This window comes from Aulostomus chinensis, chromosome 24 (assembly GCF_037954235.1).
Source record: "Aulostomus chinensis isolate RoL2024-O1b breed Wild chromosome 24, RoL_Achi_v1.0, whole genome shotgun sequence".
NCBI lineage: Eukaryota > Metazoa > Chordata > Actinopteri > Syngnathiformes > Aulostomidae > Aulostomus > Aulostomus chinensis.
The window spans coordinates 1,148,950-1,162,919 of NC_141343.1; the positions used below are offsets into that span (position 1 = coordinate 1,148,950).

Genomic DNA, 13,970 nt, shown 5'->3' on the forward strand with positions numbered 1-13,970 from the left:
TCTTACAGTCTCAAGCAACTGCTCTGTCAACCAGTTGCTGGTGCTTGGCTCCATGGGTGCTAGTGCCAATTCCTTTCGGAGCCCCATTCATGTGTTGACCCATGTGCTTACTTATTTTAGCCACTATGATACCTGACAGGAGCTTCCATGTTGTAGAGAGGCAGGTTAGTGGTCAGTAGTTGGATGGGATGGGGCCTTTCTGGGGGTCCGTCATGATCAGGACTGTCATGCCCTGGGTTGGCCACTCGAGGTGCGTCCCATCCCTTGGCAGCTGGTTCATCTGTGCTGCAAGGCGTTCATGGAGCGCAGTTAGCTTTTTCAGCCAGTATGTGTGGATCATATCGGGGCCTGGTGCCACCCAGCTCTTCATCTTTGACACTCTGTCTTGGATGTCTGCCATTGAGATGGTTATTGGTTCTTGTTCTGGGAAGTTTCTGTGTCCAGTTCTCAGGTTTACTAGCCATTGCACATCAGTGTTGTGTGATACTTCTCTTTGCCATATGCCCTTCCAGTACTTTTCCATTTCAGCTCTTGGTGGGCCTAGTTGGTTGTTATTCCCCTGCCACTAAGAGTACACTGGATCAACACAGCTAGATTGGTGGAAAACATCTTGTTTATTCTCCTGGCCCCTACCAACTTGGTGTATCTCTTCAGTCGGGGGGCCAAAGCAGTTAGCCTTTGTTTGGCAGTTTCAAGTGCCTCTAGTATGGATAGCTTAGTGTATTTCCAGGGCACACCTTTATTCACCATATTTCCTCGCTGCAGCTCAGCTTGTTAGCTAACTTCTCTCCTTGTTGCCTTTATATTGGCCTCTATCGTTCTCTTCCATGGAGGGTATCATTTCTTATGGTCCATGTCCATGTCTCTCTTGTACCCTGGCGTCTCTAGTATTACTGTTGCCATACTGTGCATCAGCTTGTTGGTATCTGTGATGGTTGCCGCAGGTGTTGTATTCAGAGCAGCATTCACATCCACTAGTAGATCTTCTGAGGGTACTTGACAACTCAGCTTCGGTATTTGTTGGAGGTTCCAGGATGGTTGTTGGTTCACAGTCTTCCTTCTTAGGTCGGCAGCTCTTGTATTGAGGCTGTTTCGTATGTACTGGGGCTTGGTACCCAATCCCAGTTTGTGGGGGTGATGATGATACCCCCCCCCCCCACACACACACACCTTTCGTCCTGGCTCCCCCTTGCCATAGCATTTTTGTTGTATATATATATATATATATATATATATACATATACATACAGTATATACACTGCTCAAAAAATAAATAAAGGGAACACTAAAATAACACACATCCTAGATCTGAATGAATGAATGAAATATTCTTATTAAATACTTTGTTCTTTACATAGCTGAATGTGCTGACAACAAAATCACAAAAATTGTCGATGGAAATCAAATTTATTAACCATTGGAGGTCTGGATTTGGACTCATACTCAAAATCAAAGTGGAAAAACACACTACAGGCTGATCCAACTTTGATGTAATGTCCTCAAAACAAGTCAAAATGAGCCTCAGTAGTGTGTGTGGCCTCTACGCGCCTGTATGACCTCCCTGCAATGCCTGGGCATGCTCCCGATGAGGTGGCGGATGGTCTCCTGAGGGATCTCCTCCCAGACCTGGACTAAAGCATCCGCCAAATCTTGGACAGTCTGTGGTGCAACGTGGCGTTCGTGGATGGAGCGAGATGGAGATGGAGCGAGTCTCCAGACTGTCACATCTGTCACATGTGCTCAGTGTGAACCTGCTTTCATCTGTGAAAAGCACAGGGCGCCAGAGGCAAATTTGCCAATCTTGGTGTTCTCTGGCTAATGCTAAACATCCTGCATGGTGTTGGGCTGTAAGCCCAAACCCCACCTGTGGACATCAGGCCCTCATACCACCCTCATGGAGTCTGTTTCTGACCATTTGAGCTGACACATGCATATTTCCTCCTTGCACAAAGGCGGAGGTAGCGGTCCTGCTGCTGGATTGTTGCCCTCCTACGGCCTCCTCCACGTCTCCTGATGTACTGGCCTGTCCCCTGGTAGTGCCTCCATGCTCTGGACACGATGCTGACAGAAACAGCAAACCTTCTTGCCACAGCTCGCATTGATGTGCCATCCTGGATGAGCTGCACTACCTGAGCCACTTGTGTGGGTTGTAGACTCCGTCTCATGCTACCACTAGAGTGAAAGCACCGCCAGCATTCAAAAGTGACCAAAACATCAGCTAGAAAGCATAGGAACTGAGAAGTGGTCTGTGGTCACCACCTGCAGAACCACTCCTTTATTGGGGGTGTCTTGCTAATTGCCTATAATTTCCACCTGTTGTCTATTCCATTTGCACAACAGCATGTGAAATAGATTGTAAATCAGTATTGCTTCCTAAGTGGACAGTTTGATTTCACAGAAGTGTGACTGACTTGAAGTTACATTTCGTTGTTTAAGTGTTCCCTTTTGAGCAGGGTAGATATAGATATAGGATAGACAAGATAGATAGATAGGTAGATATAGGCAAGCAGGCGGCACGGTGGTGCCATGGTTACCACTGTCGCCTCAAAGCAAGAAGGCTCTGGGTTCGAGCCCCAGCTCAAGCAAAGGGTCTTTCTGTGCGTTCAGAGGCTATTTTTACATGTGCGTACATCCAGATCGATGAATGGTAAATGGACTCAATTTTATAAAGCACTGTTCTACCTTAGCGGCACTCAAAGCGCTTTACAGTGTCATCTCATTCACCCGTTCACTCACTCACACACTGATGGTGGAGGCTGCCATGCACGGCACCAACCTACTCATCAGGAGCAATTATGGGTTCAGTATCTTGCCCAAGGACACTTTGACGTGGTCACCGGGGTCGAGGAACGAACCAGCGACCCTTTGGTTGCGAGATGGCCACTTTCCCCCCCTGAGCCATGCCGCCCAGATGAGAAGCCTCAACATGCTGTGCAACAACAAGTTAGCATGTCAGCAAAATCGAAGAGCTTGTTGTGAGTACCAGAGGAACAGGATGTCCTCTGTCCTTGCTGTCATCCAACCAGAGGAAGTGAATAGGGTGGTGTCTTCCAAGTGGCTCAATTAAACAACTGGAAATGAACTCACAACATTGAGGCATCGACGAGGAGCTATGACAGTAGACAATAGTGTTTACTTCCAAAATGTAATTACACATTACAAGTTACTTTAATTTGAAAGTATTGAGTTACTTTACAATATCACTGTAGAGTAATACAAAATTAATTACACTACTTTTCCATTACTTAAAATAATGGTAAAGTACAACTAGGCACAAAAAATTGAGGTGTTGTAGTGACTGAAAAGGAGATTTTAAAGAGATGAATGAAATGTGTTTGTACATATCTCCACTTAAGAAACAACAAATCAGTAACCAAACTCTGTTTCCCGGGACTCCTCTCTGCCACTTCTGCTTCCTGTTACAGTTCTGACAGCATCAGCAACGAATGGTCGAAGGTAGGTCGAAGCGGTACAAGGGCAGTTTTAAGCGCAATAAAAACCCAGATTAAAACTCACAAAGACATTCAGTATCAACATGAATTTACTGTGCATAGACTCCTAAAAGCGGGGCAGCATGGCTTGGAAGTAGAGTTTCTAGCAACCGATGACCATGTCAAAGTATCCTTGAGCAAGATACTGAGCCCCAAATTGCTCCAGATGGCCCTACAACAGACTGGCAACCCATCCAGGTTGAACCCCGCCTCTTGCCCAATTTCAGCTGGGATAGACTCCAGCTTCCACACGACCCTTAACGGATAGGCGATATACAAAATGGATGGATGGATGGACTCCTAGAAGCCACTAAAGTTCCAAGCTGGATTCTAAAGCTACTGAGAGGGAGATATTCACTCCGGACCGGACTGAAAATGGAGCAGCAGTTAGCTTCCAGGCGCTTTTTACTGTAAGTAAATCAGTCAATCCATTGCAACATAAAGCTATAATGAACAGAGGGTTGATTTCAATAACTGGACATGGTGCGTGTAATGATTTTACTGAAACATTATTAGAAAATCATTACATCACTCTATTACTGCTAAAAAGAAATGTATTAATGTAACACCAACCCTCGTGTTACATTAATACATAGCTAGCTTCTAAAATGGATGCCGCTGCATGGAAGGTACAAACTGTGACACAAAGAGATGCTACACACGTTTCTTGAACAGCAGCACAGAAAATCATATAATCAGTCACCACATTTTCAAGATGATCACCCAAGATTAGTTCGTTCATGCTTGTGTTCCTGTGTAACGGTGTTGAGTAATGTCCTGAAAAGTGGTTTTGGAACATTGTGACGTCAAAAGGAAGTTCAAGCTTTCACTTTATCGTGCCATTATAACATACTTCTGGGAGATTTTATCATCAACTAATAATTTCTTAAATGATGGCCAAAAAACGTTTTTTGTGAGGTTACCATGTGTGCTCAACCAGTAAAAATGATGCCTTCTACTGTTCTTTACCTTGACCTCTGCTTGCTTGGTCCCTTTGGTGCTGTCCCATACTGACAGCATATGTTCATTTGAGTCATCAATCACACACAGGAAAGTTCCAGAGTCCTGAAAATAAAATGTTCATTTCCACATCATTTATTACATCAGGACAAGCAAGACATGTCGCATCCAGGAGCTGTGAAATATATTAATATAGCTCAACTACTGTGATTTGATTGTATTAACTCTATGAGTGCCGCAAAGCAAATAGAAAGAATTCTTGATGATTTCAAAATGTTTTCAGAAACGTCTGAAACAAAACTGCTGAGAAGTAGTTAATATCTAATAAAGAGTTGAGGAAATGTGCTTGTTGTGACCTTGCAGGCCTCTGACCTATATAGCAGGAGACTTAGGCATCAATGCAAACACAGTATAAAGTCTACAGTCATGATACTATGTTGAGAGCAATTGTAGGAAGCTCGGGAGTTCTCTGAAGTCTTGACAAGAGTCTTGATTGTTTCAATCTATTAATGATTTTTGTCATCAAAGAGTTAACATGTTTATTGCACCCAAACAAAATTACAGTGCAAAATTGTGCAAAGAAATAAAGGTATTGAGGAATGACATTAAAAAAATACTTACCGTAAGCATATGACACATAACAGAAGGAGTGAATGAATAAGACAAGAAGGAAGTGTAAGTCTGGATCAATGTGTTTTAAAAACGTGTGTTTCGATGACATCAACCCGAGTTCCTGACCCATCTGTGTCGCACGGTTGTGTGACCCAAAGTGTTTCTGTTGCATTGTGGTTGCTACGTGACACACTGATGTATAACCGCTGTGAAAAACTGTTGACATCACATTGATGCAAATCAATTTCGCCGTCAACCACAATGTAACGACCAAGTGACATGTTTAACTCAGAGAAAGAACGTGGCAGGCCCTTGCATTTGATTGACTAAAATAACTAAATAAGTCAATAATGTTGATTATCAGGCCAGGTCAATCCCTGTGTATGATAATTCTCTATTTCCATGTGCAGTATCATATGGATACAGTCACCCGCTGAGGAGAGAAGTGGATGCAGACGCATTTCTAGTAAGAAACTAAGATGAATTCAAAACACTTTGAATTAATTGATTAGACATTGACTGTTTTATCTCCTGTGACATTTTCTTCATATATATATATATATATAAATTTTCAATATAAGAAGGAGCTTCTGACACTGCTCTGAATTTTCCCGTTTCACAGAAGTACCACTTTCATTCTCTGATTATTTCAATTCACTTTGTGTTGATGTGCTAGAACCAATAACACATATTTCCTGCTGATATTTCACAATAAAATCCTTGTAGGAACTAAAAACGGTAATGTATCACACTCCTGCTCAAGAAAAGATCCCTTCAATGCAATCTGAAATCTCGAAGCACTTAGAAATAGGGATTTTTTTATCTGCAACAGTTTGTCTACCAGGTCAACTGTCACAATCAGGTACCAAAATAGAACATCTGTTTAATCCACATTATTAATACACTGGCCCTGAAGAAGGTGTTTGTTCTCTGGCTGCAAGTCTTCTAGTTCATGAAGAACAATATAAACAAAATATATTTTGAATTAGCAGTACAAAAAACAGGGGTTTGTCTAGAGTAAAAAAACAGATTCAAACTGTAGTAGAGGTAAGCAAGGGCCATGAATGTACTCACAGTTATGGAGAACGCAACAGATCCCACTCCTCTCTGGAAGGTTCCCACACCAATCTGTTGCAGGGTCACCAGAGTTGTAGAGTCCCAGATATGAACACAGGGCTGCAGGGGCTAACACAAACAAGAACACACACACACACACACACACACACACACACACACACACACACACACACACACACACACACACACACACACAAAACTTCACTTTATTTGCTAATAAAAAACTGCATTAATTTATGCCGACACTGTTAAAAATGACATATTCATCAATCACTGGGGAGTGGAAACATTCTTGAAACCAGGGTGGTACAGATTGTGTGTAATGCTCAGAAGCGATCTACTAAAAATTTATTTTGTATTTTCATTTACTGATGTGCCATGAATGCTGGGTAACATGCATGTTAACATGGCAGCGTGAATCGTAACCAGCTTAAAATAAAGAGTAACTTGTGTATCTCTCTTGTTCCCATATTAAAATCATTATTATTCTTGATATTACTTATTTTCAAGCCAATAGCACAAGACATATAAATACTGTCAAAATCAGTGAATTTCATCTCAAATTAGGTAATACATGTAAGTATGTCTACTTCAAAAGGTACAGAAATGCAGTATACATCAAGTAAAGATCATGTTAAACTACTGCAGTAGCCACCTTGCCGTCTTTATCCACGCCTGCAGTTTGGCCGGATGCAACACGCACCTTGTCAGGATGCAGGGTCAGACTACAGAAAAAACAAGAATAATTTAACCAAAAAACATTGTCAGGGTTGTAAAAGGCAAAAATATATTAATGCATATGATATGATATAGTAATGTATCATAGCAGTGCTCTTACAGTCATGCACAGAGATTTTTGGTTTAAAACCACTTCCTCTGAATAGTGAAGGAATCTTAATAGCTTCATACACAGTTTCTCATTTCAAAAAGTCAGCAGATCATTTTCATAATCAGTGTTTTATCTCAAATCTAATTGTGATGCTGCACAACCACTATTTTTCATGGTCACTGCTAAACATTTTTTTCCTTCATGTGTCCAATATGTGAACATTCAATTCTTTTCCAACAGCTGGACACTGGTTTTATAACACAGTGGGTTTTTTTTTTTTGGTCCCTGAGGTCGCTTAAAAAAGCATTTGGACTCAGTGTGATATGTTAAGAAAACAGGCAATGAATTTAAAAATACTGCATTGGAGGCGGTGTGTAAGCGCCAGCTGAGGCTAAGCGTAGTGACTGACGCCAGGTAACAAACACAAGGGAAGTCCCTCATGTCTGGGGCCTGACTGGAATCTGTTTCCTTTTTTGGTATAGTTGTCAAAAGATGCAGCAAATCCTGTCTTGTAATTTTTCTTCTTCTTTCTTCTTTTATGTATCAAGTATAAAAAATGAACTTATTTTATTTATTTACTGCTCAACATTTTTTAAAATATGCTCTATCTCTTATTCTCCAAGCATTAGTTGAAAAAGATAAATATCAGTTTAAGCTCTGCATGTTAAGACGGAGACATGACATGGTTGGCCTCGCATATTAGCTTTATTAGCTTTAAGCCCTGAAGCAGGTGGAAATCGCTAGTTTAGCACACTGAAGCTGACTCCTTCTTATGTTTTTTTAGCTCATGTAGGAACAGAGATATTGAATGTCTATTTATGATTCTAGACGGACTTCTTTGAGACATCCGTTGAAATGTCTCACCTTCAGAAGGAAAATAAGAAACTGAATTCCACTAAATTTCCTTTGGAGATTTCAAAATGTTTAGGGGGAACTCAAGAGACCCGCACTGGGTCAAAGCTACAATTTATATTTACAGGGTCTTAGTCTATTACTCCAAGACCATGTTCCATCTAACTTTATGAGTAATACCTAAAAGCTCCCAAATAGATCTGATCAGACTCTGTTTTGATTTGTGATTTTGTCATACATGACAGGACAAACAAAATATTAGGAACACCATGCATACAAAAAAAAAGCCTGGAAAATAAACATAAATCATCACCTCACTCAGATATACTCCCTTAAAAAAAATCATGAAGGGAGGACTTACTGCTGTATTATACTGCATTTGATCAAATACCAAGTGAATGTATCTCAACTTTTCAGGATCATCTTCTTCCTGGCTACAGGACTAAAGGTTGATTTAAGATTATTTATGCAAGTAGTTTAGTTAAAGTGTCTTCCACTGACCAGCGAACACAATCTGTGTGTTTGCGATAGTGCCGTTGTGTGCGATTGTCAATGTGGTAAAGGACAATGACACAGGCGATGAAGTACACTGCTTCGCCTGTTGGGAGGAAGTACAGGTTGGCCCGACAGTCCCGTCCCCGGTAACCATAGCTGTTGGGTTAGGGTCAAGGTGATGTCATTCAAACTGATCACATTCCATTTATTTAGGGAAGCTGCCACAGCTCTCACATGTTTCCAATACAAACTGTGACCCCGCAGATAAAAACACCAGTGTGTGAATGTAACATAACTTTCATAAATATGAAGAAGTGGCTCAACACTGCTGTGACATTCAGGAAGGATACACCCAGTCCAGCTCCAGTCTCTCTGAGGGGGGCTCCATCTTCAGGTCCTCATAGTTCTGGATGTTAGAGGGGATGTACATGGTTATCGGCCGGCCTCGGATGAACATTTTGATTGACTGTCCTGGAAAACACACAAAGCATACTAATGCAGACACAGACAAACATGAGTGCATTTTCTGGGTGTACCTTGAGCTCAAATATGTTACGATCCGGAGCTACAACAAAAACAACAACAACAACAACAACAACAAAAAAACTATGATTTGAGCTGAAATGTAAAAAGACTTTTGGTCCAGTGCGACCAGCTAGCGTATTCGCTAAACCAACTTGCACACACTCTTCTGTGTTTTTTCATATTTAAAAGTAACAACTTCTGGGTACCTTTTATTGACTACTTGAAAGGAGTACATATACTTTTTGGATAAAGTCTCACTTTAAATAAATCATTTGTTATATGATCCAATGGAACACTGCCAACAGCTGTATAAAATATTTAATTTTTTTTTTGATTTGGGGGAGGGGTTGAGGTGGTTGACACTGATTGTGTACTAAAAACACCCAACACAATTTTCCTGTTGTATTGAAAATGGCATCAGTATGCAGCATTTTCTCAGTCACAGGAAGAGCTGTACGCTCAAAACATCACTACATAAAATGATGTAACGGGATCTCTTGAGCAATCTTGAACACAACATTTTCCTTTTCTCTTTCAAGATCGTCTCAAATGCAAAATATTGACATGGAGAGAAGTTTAGAGCTCTGTTGCACATTTTCTACTTTTTTTATAAAATACCGTGAAGGACTTTGCTCACAGGAATTGTTGTCATTTGTTGGATCCATCCCAACATCTCGTAATAAAATTTTGTTTTGGAGGCAATGAGCTAAAACATACATTTAAAGCTAAATGTTAGTTATTCTGCCCTGCTAGCTTGATTTATAATGTATCCATCGTCTCAAAGATTTTTTTCAGTGAATTTAGTCACAGTAGCTCTTGATAGCATGATAATACTTGCGGACTATCTCTGCTTTCGGCTCAGAGGTGGAATATTCTGTCCTCGCATTCCGTGGTGCACTATTCCTGACATCAAAATTTGTGAAAGAGGCGAGTGAGTTGCATCTTACTGGAAAAGTACAGCTTGCACAGGGAGCTGAAGATACAAATTGACATAAAAAGCAGGTCTACCTTGGCTGTAGGTTCCTCTCCTGGACCCGGGGGATCCTGTGTGAAAATGAAAGGCCCAAGGTTAGCCAGATAAATAAACACAAGGATCCATGGAGCTTTTAATCACGGCTGATCCCAGCCAAGCTGTAACCGACCGAAGTTTGAATCCCTGAGGATCTATTCCCAATTTATGCTCCACATCTCTGAGCTTACAAAATTCAAGTTAGATCATATTTTCCCTTTTCAGTTTCTTTTTGGGAAATCTAACCTGGCTCTGTTACCTTATTTTTTAATAGATTTGAAAGGATGCAAGCTACAGGACTGAGCAAATGACTTCTCTTTGTCTGTGCCGCCATGAAAGGTTAATGAAACACACAAACTACATACCTTGAGGAATGTTTTTTTTCTTTTCATAAAATAGAATTTAATTCAGGATATCTCCTCTACTATCTGAGATGAGCTAATACAGTGTACAAATGAAGTGATAAGGATATCGACAAGCTCTATTCTAACTTTCAATGCAAAAATGAAAACTTGTTTTTCTCCTCAAGCTGAATTCTTTTCATTTGCTTCACTTTCACAAAATGTGAGTGAATGTGTTTCCTCTCACTGGAGGAATGAGGCCTTAAAAGCAGAATGAACTACCACGAGACTTGTGGCCAAAAACCGTAAAACAAAAACTACGCTAACCACAAATGTGGTTGACTGAGAAATGTGCTCATTTCTTCTTCAGACTTCTACATGTGTCAGCCAGCGTGGGGCTGCCAGGGTACACGCACAGAAGTACAGTTCAAGTCAGGCCTCCTTGCCAATACTCTAATCATAATAAGTCTTTAATAATGATATGTGATGATAATAACTAATAGCTTTTAAGACCACAGAAGCCATTTTGGAAAAAGAAACATGTGTTTTTACTCTGAAGATGAATCCTCTGTTACATTAAAGACATTCATCAGAAAAAAAGCAATCTTTGCTGTGGTGTTTTTGCAATGCACTTTGCATAAAAGGTCCCATGGTCTGTTTTTCTTAAAGTTACACATCCACTGCTATGATGTCCTGCAGTGTACTGAGAATAAAGATGCTAATATTTGCAGCCAACATATTATAGACTGTCATTTTATTAATGTGGCTCAATTATCATGCCTCTAGACGTGCGCTGGTGACTGTGCCTGCAAAGCCGCCGCCCCCCGCCTTCTGCCCTCTGCCTGTGTTTCAATGTTTTTGTTTTGTCAAGATGTAGCTGGCATTTAGCATGTGCTACCTGGCTGTTCACTTTGACTATCCTGCAAAAAGCTGGTGCTATCTGGGTGTTAGCATAAGTTGGACAGGGGTGTACACATCTGACAGTTCTGGGTCTCTTCTTGGGTACATGCAGGTTTTATCTGGTCACATAATTTCCTGTATATCTAAGAGATCTTGTGTGCTGTTTCTCATACCAGATTTACAGCTAACAAAGGATGCTGTTTGCTGTCTGGCAGATTATCAGAGCAAAAAATGTAGTTAACTGCTGTCAAACTCTTAATTTCTCATCTTCTTACCAGAAATGCAGGAAATCTCTAAATATGTATCTGTGTTGCAACTATCTCAACAACCTTATCTGACAAACTCAAACTTGGCTGGTGCACTAAGGACATGAAGCGTATGAAGCTTTGGGTTTGAGGGGGTCTGAGAGTCTAGAACCTGAGATGATGGCCAGAATGTCACACGTGGAGACCGACATGAGTCATTTTTAAAAAAGTTTTTGTGGGTAACGAGCAGGACCAGAAGAGAACCAGGACATGTCAAGGTTTCTGAAATGTGTATTTACACATGCAAAAAACTAACCAGGATAACCCAAGAACCCTGATCATAACTTAAATACTAGAGGGATGTGTAAACACACTCCTTATGTTAAGCATGAGTACTACTTCTACAACCAAAGTCTGCTCTGAACTGAGCAAATATGCACATATGGAAAACAGGGAAGCTGAAAGGTTGAAGGACAAAATGTCAAAGAAAAAATACATACATTAATAAAATGTTAAAATAAAAATGGCTACAGGTGGGCACAAGACACATGCTAATCATATCGGAAGTCACCAATGCTGGCAATAGAAAAGTGATACTTTTGAAGATTTAATGCAAGCGTATTAACAATACTATTTGGTATTTATGTGACATTTGGTCATATTCAGCTCAGGCAGTGCAGGCAAAAATATGTCTTTCGAGATCATAGAGAACTTGACCTTTTATCCGTCAGTTCCTAGTTTAGTCCAAGTGAACATTTACGCCAAAAATTAGATTCCTTCAAGGATTTTCCAGGACCTCACAATCATTACAGAGGATGGACAGAGAAAGAACCTACGGCTGAACCCCAATTCACCAACTACAAATCCAGCTGCCATACACCCAGTCACAGATTTGGATAGAGCTGTGATCTCATTTGCAGTTCACTCAAGACAAGTTGAGAAATACATCACCTGCACTGGCGATAAGCTCCTTCGCCCGGCTGTGGAGAGAGAAAACAATCACATCAAGCACATGTACAACTTCAATCCATCTTTCTTTCCAAATCACATCGTGTGTTTCTGCAAGATCTTCATAGGATAGGAATTTCATTATAATTCATATGGGCCATCAGGGTTCCAGTAAGTGTCTCTTTGAGATATGCAAGGCAGCAGCAGCTGTAGGAAAAAGTGAGCTGTGTGACTGTGTGGTGACGGCTGTGAGTGATGGCTGTATGGCTCACTTCTCCAAGCTGGGGGAGCGGGCGAGGAGGTTGGCCGCAGATGCGGCCTTCTTGTCCAGACGTCTCCTCTGTTTCTCTGGGTTCCCCAGTTTCTCACTGTTCCTACGGACCCTGTGGCACCACATGACAGGACTCACTGTGTGTCTGTAGATGTACGTTCTTCCATTGATTTCATTCCCAACGACGAATGTTAGTTGTCGTGTTATGGTCGTTTCCTACCATAACACGACAACAGTGTGGACTCTACACCATGAATACAGTAAGTCCATCAATATTTGTGTGTTTTTGAAGCAATCGGAGATGAAAGCCATTTTAGAAAACCTCCATGATGCTTGGGCTCAAAACTGTGAAAAATCAACTTGAACTTGTTTGAGTCAATGCTTTGTCTATTGACACCCCCGCCCCATAATCACACAAACGCAAAAAAACATGGGCCGCTACAACTTAGGTCCAAAAATTGTAGATTTTATCGCGATAAAACAACCTAAAGGTAAAAGGTTTAAAGACCTAGATTCCTGCCTAAAAGAAGAACGGCAGAAGTACAACAAGAACAGTGTTCCATTCTTTTTTTTTACTTGTGGATTCTTGTTCTCGAAGAGTGTATGAACATAAATAATTCAGCAGCCTAACTCAAAAGAGGCAATCTGGCAGACAGAAGTCAAGAGAGCTTCTTGACTTGAAGAATCTCAGTCGACTCAGGCGTTCCTGACAGATGATTCCAGTCATGAGCTTTCAGATGGTGCCCCTTTGTACGCCACTTGCATGTGGGCTGTAAATTTGTATTTGCCATGTTCCAAGATCTTAGTAATCAATTTAAATTCAATCTGAGTTCAGTCAGACTTATCTATACTGAAAGAAATGATGGACTAAACCATAGAAACTTGATCAAGTCTCAATCAAGCAGTCACCTTTTAATTCATTGCCTGAAACTAATACTAGTTCTAATATTGGCCCTTAAATCAAATCTTAATTGATGAAACCTGTGTTCAATGTGACAGTCTTCAACTGAATCCAACAGGAATGGATGACTCACAAACACAGACCTGTGAACCCATATTAATCTATTATCGTCTCTAAAGACACACCCTGTTTCCCTGGGTCGAGATATCATAACGGAGCATCACCAGAGGAAGTGCTAAAAGAAACGAAAATAATCCCTGCTGTCCATCCGTATCTCCAGTGTCAGATTCAGCCTACTCTTTTAGATAGATAGCCCCAAACAAAATAGTATATTTTTTGTCTTTTAAGTACTCACTTATAGATGTCTTGTGCTCACAAAGACATTTTTTCCCCCTATATTACTTCCTTATGAACCACACTCTTATGAGCCACCTACATTTATCTTGAAGTGAATGGTGACTAACAACAGCACAACTGTCCAAGACTGTCAGTTTAAGAACTCTCAAGTACATCA

General features: G+C 40.8%; 1 protein-coding gene and 1 pseudogene across 5 annotated transcripts in view; both read right to left on the reverse strand.

Moving 5' to 3' along the window:
- The window catches only part of eml3 (EMAP like 3), a 56,847-nt gene that overhangs the window by 16,373 nt on the left and 26,504 nt on the right, over positions 1 to 13,970 (reverse strand). For all 5 annotated transcript variants that reach the window (XM_086197791.1, XM_086197787.1, XM_086197788.1 and 2 more), the window contains 8 exons: positions 12,557 to 12,667; positions 12,288 to 12,316; positions 9,850 to 9,885; positions 8,667 to 8,787; positions 8,323 to 8,472; positions 6,796 to 6,865; positions 6,138 to 6,248; positions 4,461 to 4,556 (listed from right to left, as the gene is read on the reverse strand). In XM_086197791.1, the coding sequence (XP_086053917.1) occupies positions 4,461 to 4,556; positions 6,138 to 6,248; positions 6,796 to 6,865; positions 8,323 to 8,472; positions 8,667 to 8,787; positions 9,850 to 9,885; positions 12,288 to 12,316; positions 12,557 to 12,667 (724 nt within the window). The remainder of the gene's footprint in view (positions 1 to 4,460; positions 4,557 to 6,137; positions 6,249 to 6,795; positions 6,866 to 8,322; positions 8,473 to 8,666; positions 8,788 to 9,849; positions 9,886 to 12,287; positions 12,317 to 12,556; positions 12,668 to 13,970) is intronic.
- Positions 11 to 2,165, reverse strand: LOC147238305 (uncharacterized; annotated as a pseudogene).